We start from the raw sequence: 14,079 nt of genomic DNA, 5'->3' as shown, positions 1-14,079 counted from the left end.
ACGGAAAGTATTCAGACCCCCTTAAATTTTTCACTCTTTGTTATATTGCAGCCATTTGCTAAAATCATTTAAGTTCATTTTTTTTCCTCATTAATGTACACACAGCACCCCATATTGACAGAAAAACACAGAATTGTTGACATTTTTGCAGATTTATTAAAAAAGCAAAACTGCAATATCACATGGTCCTAAGTATTCAGACCCTTTGCTGTGACACTCATATATTTAACTCAGGTGCTGTCTATTTCTTCTGATCATCCTTGAGATGGTTCTACACCTTCATTTGAGTCTAGCTGTGTTTGATTATACTGATTGGACTTGATTTGGAAAGCCACACACCTGTCTATATAAGACCTTACAGCTCACAGTGCATGTCAGAGCAAATGAGAATCATGAGGTCAAAGGAACTGCCTGAAGAGCTCAGAGACAGAATTGTGGCAAGGCACAGATCTGGCCAAGGTTACAAAAAAGTTTCTGCTGCACTTAAGGTTCCCAAGAGCACAGTGGCCTCCATTCCTTAAATGGAAGACGTTTGGGATGATCAGAACCCTTCCTAGAGCTGGCCGTCCGGCCAAACTGAGCTATCGGGGGCGAAGAGCCTTGGTGAGAGAGGTAAAGAAGAACCCAAAGATCACTGTGGCTGAGCTCCAGAGATGCAGTTGGGAGATGGGAGAAAGTTGTAGAAAGTCAACCATCACTGCAGCCCTCCACCAGTCGGGGCTTTATGGCAGAGTGGCCCGACGGAAGCCTCTCCTCAGTGCAAGACACATGAAAGCCTGCATGGAGTTTGCTAAAAAACACCTGAATAAGATTCTCTGGTCTGATGAGACCAAGATATAACTTTTTGGCCTTAATTCTAAGCGGTATGTGTGGAGAAAACCAGGCACTGCTCATCACCTGTCCAATACAGTCCCAACAGTGAAGCATGGTGGTGGCAGCATCATGCTGTGGGGGTGTTTTTCAGCTGCAGGGACAGGACGACTGGTTGCAATCGAGGGAAAGATGAATGCGGCCAAGTACAGGGTTATCCTGGACGAAAACTTTCTCCAGAGTGCTCAGGACCTCAGACTGGGCCGAAGGTTTATCTTCCAACAAGACAATGACCCTAAGCACACAGCTAAAATAATGAAGGAGTGGCTTCACAACAACTCTGTGACTGTTCTTGAATGGCCCAGCCAGAGCCCTGACTTAAACCCAATTGAGCATCTCTGGAGAGACCTAAAAATGGCTGTCCATCAACGTTTACCATCCAACCTGACAGAACTGGAGAGGCTCTGCAAGGAGGAATGGCAGAGGATCCCTAAATCCAGGTGTGAAAAACTTGTTGCCTCTTTCCCAAAAAGACTCATGGCTGTATTCGATCAAAAGGGTGCTTCTACTAAATACTGAGCAAAGGGTCTGAATACTTAGGACCATGTGATATTTCAGTTTTTCTTTTTTAATAAATCTGCAAAAATGTCAACAATTCTGTGTTTTTCTGTCAATATGGGGTGCTGTGTGTACATTAATGAGGAAAAAAAATTAACTTAAATGATTTTAGCAAATGGCTGCACTGCAATATAACAAAGAGTGAAACATTTAAGGGGGTCTGAATACTTTCCGTACCCACTGTATAGTTTTCAACATTGATAATATGTGTGGGCCACAAATCTCTTTCTCTCTCTCTCTAATACGTAATACATAAACGGAAACGTTATATTCAACGGAAATGAAAAGACCTTTTGTCGAAAAAAATAGAAAGCCTTAATTTAAGCCTATACTGGATTTTAATTACATATTTTTTCCTTAAATAATTGGTTCGCCTAAATGTGTAATTCGACAAGTTTGGGTTGTGGACGTGGGCCGCTGTGGATGACGTCACTCCGTGTTTCAGCACTACTGCGCTGTCCAGCCTCTCTGTCTGGACTCCTCAACCGCTAGTGCTCTCTTTACCGGACAGCTGACCGCCGCGCGAGACTAACTTCCCTCACAATCGATTCGTCACTGCAAACCTAACAATCTGCGCCACAGAGCGCATTCTGCTGAGATCGGGTCCCGGTAGCGCAGCGGCAGTCCAGGAAGGAGCTGGCTATGCTGTTTCTCTTGGCGTGAGTTTTTGGGGGGTCGCGTTTTGCTGCGGCGCTGTCCGTGACATTGCGGTTGGAAGAGCCGCCGGTGGACCACGAAGATGGCGGAGAACGCTGTCAACACCGCTGCCAGTACACCGACAGGTGAGCGACTTGCGCAAAGGTAGCATTCCGTTAATAATTCAGTAAACGTACCTGCGGGGTTTTGTTAGAGTTAGTATTGGACAGAACAACGACTTGCGCACACACTCATTTTTCCATGCTTATGATGCACAGTAGCTTACAGTGGGCTGATGAAGAACAATGATGTGCTCAGTTGATTCATTTCCTTCTCAAAAGCTTAAAGCTGCTGTCTGATCTGGCAGACAAAAACCGCTAAAAGCTCATGATTTATCACGCGTTTTCATCGTAACGGGCCTTCTGCACTTCGAGATCGGCTTTTCATTTATTACGCGTACTTTTTTTAGTTTGGCCTGTCTGTTGCAGACTCTGTGCAGGGGTTTATTGTTTGTTCGTTCGCCAGTCGTCGTCAGATGGGCAAGTCCATTATTTCTGTACTGCGTTGTGTTTTCATGGCATGGGAGGTTCTCGAAAGATGACAGGGCGAGCACCGCCCAACACTATGAAGTCAAACTCTGATGAGATTAGAGCCGTTTAGACTAAACCACGTCCATTTGCCAAATTAATTTAATGGAAAATCAATGGAGGGAGCTACATTCGGCTCAGGGGCTGCTTCGGTGTGTGTGATATAAGCAGCATCTGCAGAACTGTGCTTGTCCTACTGCATGTTACGTTTGTGCAAACCACACCTGTATTTTTGACACATTTTGACAGAACATTGTAGCACACATGCGTTTGACAAGTTTAGGAAAAAGTGTGTTTTATAGTAGCGTAAATATGAAAATTATTCCTATATACAGGTGTGTGCGTGTGCAAATGAAATATATATATTTTTTATTATTGTTATGTTGTTATTATTATTATATTTATAAATATAAACTAAATAAGCAAAGTAGGGTCAGCCTAAATATTATTTCGATTCCTAAATGATTTCCTTCAAGGTTTCCTTCCAGAGATTCTCTAATATTTTTATTGATACCGTTCTTGTCCAAACCTAAAGTCTAAAGCAGATATATAAGGATATTATATTATAAAGATAAAGTTATATAAAATTCATACCCAGAAGCATTAAGAAATTTGATTAGCTGCTGTGATGGCTGTTTCATTGGCATTTCAAATCACATCAGTACTTACACCTTTAGAGGATTGAAAATAAATTGTATGTATTATTATTGTCAGGTGAGTTGTGGTACAGTATAAGAAGAGATCTATAGTAAAGCTACAGTGGGTGACATGGGCCTCAGTGGGGTCTTCTAACTGCGGCCTCAGGATGAGAAGACCTGGTAACCAAAAATAAGGCACTGCAAATGTTGATTTAGGCAGACAGGTAGTGTTTGAATGTAAGCAGTTAAAATACCAACATCAGTTCAAGATTTCTCTTTCTCTCTCTCTGTATATACAGATATTGATATTTATTCATGGTATTTTAGACGCTCAGAGAACCTAGAACAAAATCCACTGGAGTTTTCTGCATGAACGTGGCATGAGTATTTTTAGTTGTAGTGACACTATATGACATTGAGCTCAAACATATTCCGTCAGCTTTATGTCCACTCTGCTTCTTATAGCAGAGCATGTGTGTGTATTGGAAATAGAGTTAGGGAAGCAGAGAGAAAGAAAACGAGGAAAGAGACGGCAGACAAAGGACACCATCATGAGTGAGCAATTTATTTAAGACACGTCATGCAGAGGAAGGAAAGGAGGTTGGAAACTGAAATAAAAAGAACACCTGACAATGCATTTGCACAGCTCTGTCAAGAACCATTTTTTATAGTTTATTTTTAGAGATCACTTTGCCCTTCAAGGCACAAAATGCAAATTTGTTCTGTACTAATCTGCCTAATATATTGATTGTCAGTGGATTGTTTATTTCAGTGAGTGTTTGTGTTCTAGTGGGTGCAAATCAATGTGGATAAATTATATAATGTCTGACTCTATTATGTGTATGTGTCTGTGAAATGACTGATTGAGCATATAGGTGAAGCAGAAGTAACTAGGTCATAGCTTCAGATTTATAATCCAGTCCAGAATGAATCAATTGTCTGTTCTTTGTCCTTGACAGAACAGAAATGAACACTTTGTTTACCTCAATTTGTTCAACAATAATTCTGTAATGCTCTGTTTTGTCTCTTTATATACTTATGTGTGTGTGTGTGAGTGTGTGTCTTAATAACTCAGATACAATATCTCTAAGTAACAAGGCCAACTATGTATGTCAAGGTCTTCTCAACACCGAAGCTTTCCATTTCAACCAGTTTTTATCTCTGTTGGTGTGTTCCTTTTTCTCAGCAGTCACAAAAGTAATGACATCACCTTTAACTCCGGAAAAGAGACCTCAAAGCAATGGCCATGCATCACCAATTTACCAGAAAACCAACCAAGACAGCCCTTCTATAAAACACAGTAAGACCACCCTACATTAATGTGCAAAAACACATTTAATTAAAAAAAAGTGTGTATATATATACACACACACACACAGGTTTGTTTTTATGGTTTATGGGGACTCTCCATAGGCGTAATGGTTTTTATACCGTACAGACCGTATATTCTATTGCCCTACACCAACCCTACCTCTAAACCTACCCCTTACAGGAAACTTTATGCATTTTATAGATTTGCAAAAAAACTCATTCTGAATTATTTATAAGCCTTTTGAATTACGGGGACACTGAAAATGTAATGTCCTCATACCTTCTCGTTGTAATACCTATGTCATACCCATGATATTATACAAATTTGTGTCCTCATAAACCACATAAACATGCACACACACACACACACACACACACATACATACATATACATATATATGTTCAGACAGTAGCAGATGGTTAATTGGGGTGGCAGAGATGTTTGGAAATAGTATTTTTATTTCATTCAATTATATTATATTATTGATTTAGGGTCAGATGTCATATTGTTGAAAAGGAGTTGATGGCAGAATTAACAATGGGTTCTAATGACTGAACTTTAAATTTCACTGACATATCATTTTCTCCTTCATTCTGTCTAAAGCTGATGCTCTGACCCCACCCACTGTCACAGAAAAGAAAACTCAAACCAACGGGCACGCTTCACCTTCACGCCATCCGGCCAATACCAACTCACATGCAGGTAAACAATGTAAGTCCCACCTTTTCTGTTGGTGTTGAGTAGACGCCTTCGATCTCATCTGACTATGTGTCTAAAAAACAGTTCAAACCTTAAGCAGTGTAAAAAAATGTCTAAAGAGATAAAGTGTGTTTTTTCCCTTGTTTTCATGTTTCCCTGTCTCTATCTTAAAGATATGGAGGGCTATTTGAAGACAGATGATAGAATGAGACTTGCCAAGGAGAGACGCGAGGAGAGGGAGAGGGGTTTGGGTAAGTGTGTCTGTTCATGTCTCTGAATCTGTGGGTGCTGTGAATTCAAATAAGTGACTCACAGGGGCGATTCTCAGATTTCTGAGGATTATGAGATGAAGGTTTAATATATGCATGCCAAATTCTTTTATTTAAATCAGCTTACATTGCATCAAAGGTCTATATTTGATCAGTCCATGCATTCTTGGAAATTGAACCTATGATCTTGGTATCACTAGCGCCACACTTTACTGTTTGAATTGCAGTAATGACCATAGTTTTTTTAATCAAAATTGCAATTGCTTGTCAATAAATGTACTGTATATCAGTAGTGGTGGTGCATTGCATGGCACATGATTTGGTGATTTTCAAAGGATGCGAGATGCAGTGCAACTCAAGGGTCACAGAACTTTTTTTTTTTTTACTTCACACATGTATACACAATGCTAATTGCCAAAGGTGCTGAAAAACTGTTGTCTAGTGTATATTTACATAGACATTCCCTGTGAGAACAGCCCCAAAATTGCTGAAGTTGTCAGAAACAATGATGATGAGCTTTGAGTTTGATGATGTTGTTACATAACAAGTCAAAATAAAGTCAATAGTTTCTCTCGCTCTCTCTCAGCTGCACGGGAGCAAGCTATAAAGGAGAAAGAAAGGCGGGCACAACTGCAGTATGAGAAGACGGTGGAGGAGCGCTGGAAGCGGCTGGAGGAGCAGAGACAGAAGGAGGAGCTTCGCAGAGCAGCCGTGGAGGAGAAGAGAAGACAGCAGTTAGAGGAGGAGAAGGTCAGAGATCTATAGTCAAATGCACCTGTCCTAGGACTCAGTGTCCAAGCAAGGAGTCATGAAAGAGCAGATACTGATGCTATTCTTCCCTTGACTTTTCAAATGCTATTTTCTCATATGGCACTTATATGCCAGATGTGTCAGGACACAATTAGATAATCATTCAAGTAATCAATCAGTCCAGCCAATAAATTGAAATATTCTTTGTAATTCATCTCCAATAGCTGTAGGGCATTTAGGCCTGTATTGTGAATACAATTAGGCCTGTATTTTGAATAAATTCATATGGTGCAATGCAAAACCATCTGAATTTACGAAAGAAAAAAATCTAAATTTTTTATGTTGTGTGAAATGCCATTTTAAGCAATTGCACTGTATCTATGGCAATGAATTCCTGCCTCGCCGTGTAATATCACCCACCCACAGGGCAGACACTATTCTTGTACACTCATTTATCTGTTATGAGCCTGTGATTGTTTACTGGGTGCCGTGGCTTGTGATACTTCTCCAATCAGAGGGATTTGGCCGGATCAGATCAGACTTTATTTTAATCCTTGTCTCTTGCTGGACTGTGGATTCATTATTCTTCTTAAACACGGCCTTCATCTGCTACACAGTCAGCTTTCACAACAATGTTCATTTTGGAAAGGCTGATCCCGAAATGGAGTGGGCAAAGAACGAAAGAGGAACAAAGTGGCATGTGGGGGAGGTGATGCTGGACTCAACAAATGTTGCTGCAACCATTTTCATAGATGCAAAGCAAATACAAATAGAAGCTTAAATGAGATGTTAGTAGTTATTTGTAGACATTATAATCAATGTCGAACATTTGTGCTGCTTAATATTTTTGTGGAAACCTTTTTTTTTCAGGATTCAAAAGTTCAAAGGAACAAATTGAAATATTTAGTAACATTATACATTTCTTTACTGCCCCTTTTGATCAGTTTAATGCATACTTGGTGAATAAAAGTATTACTTTCTTTCAAGTAAGTAAGTAAATAAATTAAATAAAAGTCTTGACCACAAACTTTTGAACAGTAGTGTACTATAAGCAATCACATGGAATTATGGGTGGCTTAGATGAAGATCCTTCTTTTATCAGTGCATATATCTGCACCCATTGTGGTTGTACTGATGTTGCTGGTGTAAATGTCCACTGGTGAAGTGAGTGTCTGGTTTTTCCTGTGCTGGAACGGCACACACAGGAGCGTCTGGAAGCTCTAATGAGGAGATCACTGGAGCGTAGCTTGCAGCTGGAGAACAGGAATAAACGCTGGGCATGGGGACCCAACGGCACAGCTCAAGGTGAGTGTAATGCACACACATCACACTGGATGAAGAAAAAGAGAGACTGGGAGGAGGGGAGTGAGCACTGATGGAGTGAGAATGGAAGTAAGGCACTACTGTGAGAAAATATTTCATGATATGGTGGATTTCAACAGTCAACTTAGTTTCAACTCATGAAAATACTTCTATGGTGCATTTTTCTAACTAAATTCAATTTAATTTATTCAGCATTTTTTCTTCTTCATCTTATTTGATTTTTTCATTATTTTAAAATGTACCTTACTGAATTCCTGCTTTATTTTATTTTCAGTTTTTGACAATGCAGTGAATGTTAAGAAGCCGTTGTAAAGCTGCTGTGACACTGCAGTGCAGTGTGTCCTTGCATTTTGTGTGATTTTCATCTGGGCTTTAGTACACAGTGTTACTAGAGCTCAGGTTTCATGCTTCAGCTAATCAGAGAGGCATGAGTGAATCAGCACTTTCTGCGTGCTGCACCTCGTCCTATTGGCTTGATTTAGATACAAGCACATTAATTGGTTAAGAAATTGGTTATTGATTTGGGACCTTAGATTTAATCATTTAAGAAGCTAGGGAAGTTCAGAAGGAAGAAAGCTTGTTTGTGTAACATTTCTGAAGGCTTTTATTCATCCAAGTCATTATAGATTGTAAAATTTGTAAAAAAAAAAAAAAAAGAAGAAGTTTATGCTTTTATCCACAGTGACTTTTAAATGTTTTGTATAGACCACTCAAAAAAATATTTTAAAAGAACTGTCGCATAGCGTGTGTGATGTTTCGAGCATGCAGGCTCCTCATCAGACAAAAACGTCTTGTCTGATGAAGAGCCTGCGTGCTTGAAACGTCACAAACGCTATGCGACAGTTCTTTTAAAATACATTTTTGATACTTTTGGAGTTTTGGTGTTGCCGACTTTACATTTAAACAAATTTTCCACTTGTTTCTTAGTCGAGCACCCAGTTGAGATCGATGTGCTCTTTGTATAAACCACTCATGAATGAAAATGCTGTCATGATTTACTCACCCTTATGTTGTTCCAAACCTGTATGACTTTATTTCTTCTGTGGAAGGCAAAAATATTTTGAAGAATGTTGATAGATAAACATTTTCAGTTCTCACTGACTTCCATTGCTTGGATAAAAATTTAATGTAAAAAACAACAACAATGTAATGGGAACCAAAAGTGATTATCAGCATTCATTAAAAAATCACATGAGGGTGAGTAAATGATGACAGAAAATAGTTTTTTGGAGGGTGAACCATCTCTTTTTACCCCAGAAATGTGAATGCTTACTGAGAGCACTCAGGTGATTTCAGTAGTAAAAGTGTGTTCTGATGATGATGCAGTGTGTGTATGTGAAGGATGAAGGTTTTGAGTTTGAATGTCTGAAATTAGCTCAGCCCTGCTCATTATGTCTGGCTGCCATGCTTAAAGAGCGCCAGAGGTTGTGGTGAACGTGTTTAAGTGTGTGTGCTTAGGTACACACGCCACCCCAAAAACACACACTTCACCTAAGGGTGCCCAGTCTTTCCATAACGCTCTGCTGTTTCTGCTGTGCGCTACCGTGACCCTATCGCCAAGGTGACTGGGAGAATGCCCCGCCTTCTCTCTCTGCTGCCTCCGCTCACCCCCATGACCTCGCTGCCCCCTCTCCTGCTGCCATCGAATCAGGCAACGGTATGAACCCTAGCTGGCCTTTTCTCATCCCCTCTTCCCTCCTGTGCCTTCAGATTGACATCATTTTTGGTTTCCATCCCAAATACCAGCCTGCTCTCCTTCCCCTGTTCCTGCTTGAGCTAAGTGGAGTAAATGCTTGCATATCCAAATGTGACCCAGCTGCATTTAGGTCTCAAAAAGAGACTGTTCATAAATGCTATGTAAAATTAGCTGACTTGAAATTGCTTTTGATCAAGAGCCAGCAAGATAAGGGGATGAAAAGAGGAGGCTGCTTTCAAGTATAATAATGTCCAGTATTTGTTTTGCTGAGCAATTCACATGCTGCTATACCCATCTGAATGTACAGTGCCTTGCAGAAGTATTCAGACTAATCATACATTTTCTCAATCACTGAATTACAAATCCTTCATTGAAATTCAGTTTTATGCGATTTTCTTTTATTAAGCACTAAAAACTAATTAGTGGTGCTTGCTATGGCAAATTCTGATGTTTTTTAATTTTTATATTCTGACTGAAAATATTAGATTTTTGCTTGGCAGGTGATAAAACAGTCAAACATCAACAACATCAGCAAAATATTCCCATAGGCTTAAGGTGCAGACACATTTTCTATTGTTCAGCGAATTTTCACAGGCAAAATCCAGTAATTTCAGTAGGAATGCATGCAATCATGAGTTTAGTGTGAGAGTGAAAGATTTCCACTTGCAAAGAGTGAAAATTGGTCACACAGATTTACTGTGTCGAAGAACAGAAAGCTACATAGTTTGATAGTGACCTCTGTGTGAGCAGTGCTTCATATATCGCTACACAATTGACAATAGACAATGAACCTTTTTTGTCTGCAAAATCACATTTTAAACGGAAGGATACCATATCTTGGGTCAAGGTCACACTTGGGGGTGGGTTCTGTTGACTTGGGCCAGTACAACCACATAGAAACCACCCAGAACACTTTAGAAACTGCATAGCAACATGCTAGCAACCACATAGCAACACCCTGGCAGCCATTCAGAAAACCCTTGCATCAAGACACATCTTTGCACAGGACAGAACCATTTGCAATGTAAAAATACCCATTAGTTAAACAGAAAATTGTGAAAAACAGGCTAATTTCTGGTCTCAATTCAGCTGATAATCTGTGGCTCTATTTCATTATGGTGGTAAGCAATATAAGTGTTTTGAAATAAAAACATCAGAGAATGGGAGAATTGTTATATTGTGAGTCTGAATTATTTAGTACGGCACTGTATATTCAATGTGCACTGATCTGCAGCTCAATACTTGGTTGGTGAAAGTCAAAGCAAATCTGAATGTCTGTGTGCTGCTGTGTCTTTTTGTGAGTTTTGTATTGATTGTGAGTGTACTTTTTTTTACTTACAACTTCATGTGTGTGAACCAGTACTTGTTTGCAGTACCACCACAGCTATATGTTTTTTTTTCAATATTGAATTGTGTGTGCATGTTTGTCTGCTCTTTGTTAGTTTTTCTTCCTAATTAGGTCTCAGCTGAATTGTTTGATTTATTTGAGAGTCATGGACACATTAACATAACCACACACACAAACACACTGATCTATGCATATACGTATATATTAATGTATATCACCCAGAACCCATTTCAAAACTCATAATTGGCCTTCATCATTATTTCTTCTTTATATCCTACTCAGGTTTGTTAGAAAAGAAAGATACAATATCGGCATTATTTTACTAAACTTAAAATGTTATATATTTTTTCAATATTGAATTGTGTGTGCATGTTTGTCTGCTCTTTGTTAGTTTTTCTTCCTAATTAGGTCTCAGCTGAATTGTTTGATTTATTTGAGAGTCATGGACACATTAACATAACCACACACACACACACACAAACACACTGATCTATGCATATACGTATATATTAATGTATATCACCCAGAACCCATTTCAAAACTCATAATTGGCCTTCATCATTATTTCTTCTTTATATCCTACTCAGGTTTGTTAGAAAAGAAAGATACAATATCGGCATTATTTTACTAAACTTAAAATGTTATATATTTTTTGTTTATTTAACTTAAATCAATAAGATGCTATTATCCCTTTATCATAAAGTTCTAATTTTTAATACATGTTAAAAAGGGGCTGTGGACACATTTCCAAATTCATCCCTCCATCTTTCCATTCATATTAATGTTATGTCTGTTCTATCCATTCAATTCATCCTTTCCTTTTTTCCCCTTTAATTCTCTCCATCCCTCCATCACTCTCTGTGTCAGCCCATCATGGCCATCTGAACTCTATGGACAAATTAAAAGTGAATCGCCTCGTCACACACACACACTCCTCACTGGCTCACTGTAACAGTGCTGCAGAGCTGCATCTGTCCTGTCTGCGCTGCAAAGGTAACACACACACACACACACACCCCCCCACACCCACACACTCAGCCCGCAACAGGTGTATTATCTTATTAAAGCTTCACTCAGGAGCTGAATTACATCACTGAACATTTGTGCCACTGAATAAAGTTTTTGTTTGTTTTGTTTTAGATAACCAAAGAGTATGTGTGTAAATGTGGCTTGCTAATTGTTTAATGTCATTTTTAAACTGTAGCCACAAGTGGTAATATTGAGAGATCTGTTCTGACCAGGAAATGCTCCTCTGTCTCTCCCATGCAGTGCCCTCCAGTCCTCACAGAGGGTCACCAAGTCGAAGAAGAAACAATCATGTGCCAACAGAAGAATCCAGTGGAACTCTCAGTGCCCCCAACACCCCCAAGGTCAGGACAGATCTATAACAAACTCAAAAGCACACCTCTTCTGTTCATAGAGGTACAAGACAAAAGCTTTCAGTAAAGTAGGCTACATACTGAGAGTGTAATTTTAGTTGTACAGTCCACTCAGACATGCAGAAGCAAACAAACACTTGTATCCCTCTGTGGTATATGGTATGGATTATGTTCTATTTTTTAGTTTATATATTTTTCTGTTTAACATTTTAAAATAGCTTTAATAACAATTTTGAAAAACAGTGGTATCCAGGTAGTATCCTTTTTTTAAGCTTTTTGTTTTCTTAGTTATCAGCAACTCCTCTAAATAATACATTTTATTTAAAGTAAATTTTTATTTTATTTTATAAAACTATATTTTTATTTAAAGTAAGGGATATGTTCAACAATGATGCATTCAACTGATCAAAAGTGACAGTAAAGACATTCATAATGTTACAAAATATTTATATTTCAAACAAATGCTATTCTTTTTAAGTTTCTATTCATCAAATAACCCTGAAAAAATGTAGCATGGTTTCCACAAAAATATTAAGCATAACTGCTTTATTATAATAAGAAATCTATGATAAAATGAAATGTTTCTTGAACACCAAATCAGCACATTAGAATGATTTCTGAAGGATTATGTGACACCGAAGACTGGAGCAATGGCTGCTGAAAAATTCAGCTTTGCCATCAAAGGAATAGAATATTTTATAATATTACTGCGAAGGAAGAAAGGAAGGAAGCTGTTATGTTGCCATGTGGCAGCATTATGTGTTATTTGTGTTTGTTGCAGAAGGAGAGATTGCGTAGAGAGAGGAGGACTGGCTCTCCGGCCACAGGTTCACCGGTTAGGCGAGCTAAATCTCCTGCTGATGTTACCCGGCGCTCTGCCTCACCTGCCACACCCAAGTAAGATAGAGACAAACTTACCTATATATATACAGTGGGTACGGAAAGTATTCAGACCCCCTTAAATTTTTCACTCTTTGTTATATTGCAGCCATTTGCTAAAATCATTTAAGTAAATTTTTTTGATATTTCAGTTTTTCTTTTTTAATAAATCTGCAAAAATGTCAACAATTCTGTGTTTTTCTGTCAATATGGGGTGCTGTGTGTACATTAATGAGGAAAAAAAAATAACTTAAATGATTTTAGCAAATGGCTGCAATATAACAAAGAGTGAAAAATTTAAGGGGGTCTGAATACTTTCCGTACCCACTGTATATATATATTATTTTCAATATATACATAAGATGCTGACATAAGTGACCTCCGATTAATTACATTTTGTTTGATTCAGTAATGTGCTGACGCATCTGAATAAGCTCTCTTTTTGTATGCTTTGAAGGTTATTGCCTAAGAGTCGTACTCAGTCACCCTGTACAGTGCGGCAGTATCCACCTTCCCCTATGAAACACAGACCCGCCACACCGGTCAGTGACAGCAACAGGAAGACAGAAGACAAGCAAGCTGAAATTGTCAAAAGTGAGGATCCGAAGGTGGGCAGGTCTCTCAAGGCTGAGATCCATCAGAACAAGAGCCCTAACAATGAAAGTCTGGATAAGGCACCAAAAATGGAGACAACGGTTTCCAGCACACCACCTCCAGAAAGAAGAACAATAAAGATAGAAAATCACATTAATGGGTCAAAGGAGAAGAAAAGTGTAGTTTTGGAAAACCAACAGAAAAAGAATGAAAAGCTGGAGACTCCTGAGAAAAAACATCCCATAACAAACTGTAATGATGTGACTGCAAACAAGTGTGCAGGTGAGTCTGAAACCTGTAATACAGTATGAACCTTCTCAAGCCATTTTGCGGCCTTTCAAATATAGCTTATTGATTATATTTTTAATGTGTTACTGTCTTATCTTTTGGTTTACATCAAATAAATTCAGCTCAAATGATTCATACCACCTATACCAAGTAACGTACAATTAAAAGAAAATAGTGAAGACGTTTAAAGGGGTCATATGATGCTGCTAAAAAGAACATTATTTTGTGTATTTGGTGTAATGAAATGTGTTTA

The 14,079-nt window shown here is 38.7% G+C and overlaps 1 protein-coding gene across 7 annotated transcripts in view; it reads left to right on the top strand.

The window, feature by feature from the left end:
- Positions 1–1,836: 1,836 nt before the first annotated feature.
- Positions 1,837–14,079, top strand: part of LOC107592282 (MAP7 domain-containing protein 2-like) — a 20,816-nt gene continuing 8,573 nt past the window's right edge. For 2 of the 7 annotated variants that reach the window (XR_001609964.1, XM_016281714.1), the window contains exons 1-11: positions 1,837–2,210; positions 4,476–4,589; positions 5,205–5,312; positions 5,474–5,551; positions 6,156–6,319; positions 7,525–7,624; positions 9,204–9,299; positions 11,554–11,679; positions 11,956–12,056; positions 12,847–12,962; positions 13,402–13,820. Coding sequence is in view for 6 of the 7 variants with exons in the window: in XM_016281714.1 (XP_016137200.1) it covers positions 2,168–2,210; positions 4,476–4,589; positions 5,205–5,312; positions 5,474–5,551; positions 6,156–6,319; positions 7,525–7,624; positions 9,204–9,299; positions 11,554–11,679; positions 11,956–12,056; positions 12,847–12,962; positions 13,402–13,820 (1,465 nt within the window). In the remaining variant the exon portion in view is untranslated. The remainder of the gene's footprint in view (positions 2,211–4,475; positions 4,590–5,204; positions 5,313–5,473; positions 5,552–6,155; positions 6,320–7,524; positions 7,625–9,203; positions 9,300–11,553; positions 11,680–11,955; positions 12,057–12,846; positions 12,963–13,401; positions 13,821–14,079) is intronic. The other 5 variants (XM_016281715.1, XM_016281716.1, XM_016281717.1 and 2 more) reach the window with 5 other exon arrangements.

This window comes from Sinocyclocheilus grahami, unplaced genomic scaffold (genome assembly GCF_001515645.1).
Source record: "Sinocyclocheilus grahami isolate Dianchi unplaced genomic scaffold, SAMN03320097.WGS_v1.1 scaffold152.1, whole genome shotgun sequence".
Lineage (NCBI taxonomy): Eukaryota > Metazoa > Chordata > Actinopteri > Cypriniformes > Cyprinidae > Sinocyclocheilus > Sinocyclocheilus grahami.
Note: the sequence above shows the minus strand (reverse complement) of the source record. Positions and strands in the feature narration are given on the sequence as shown.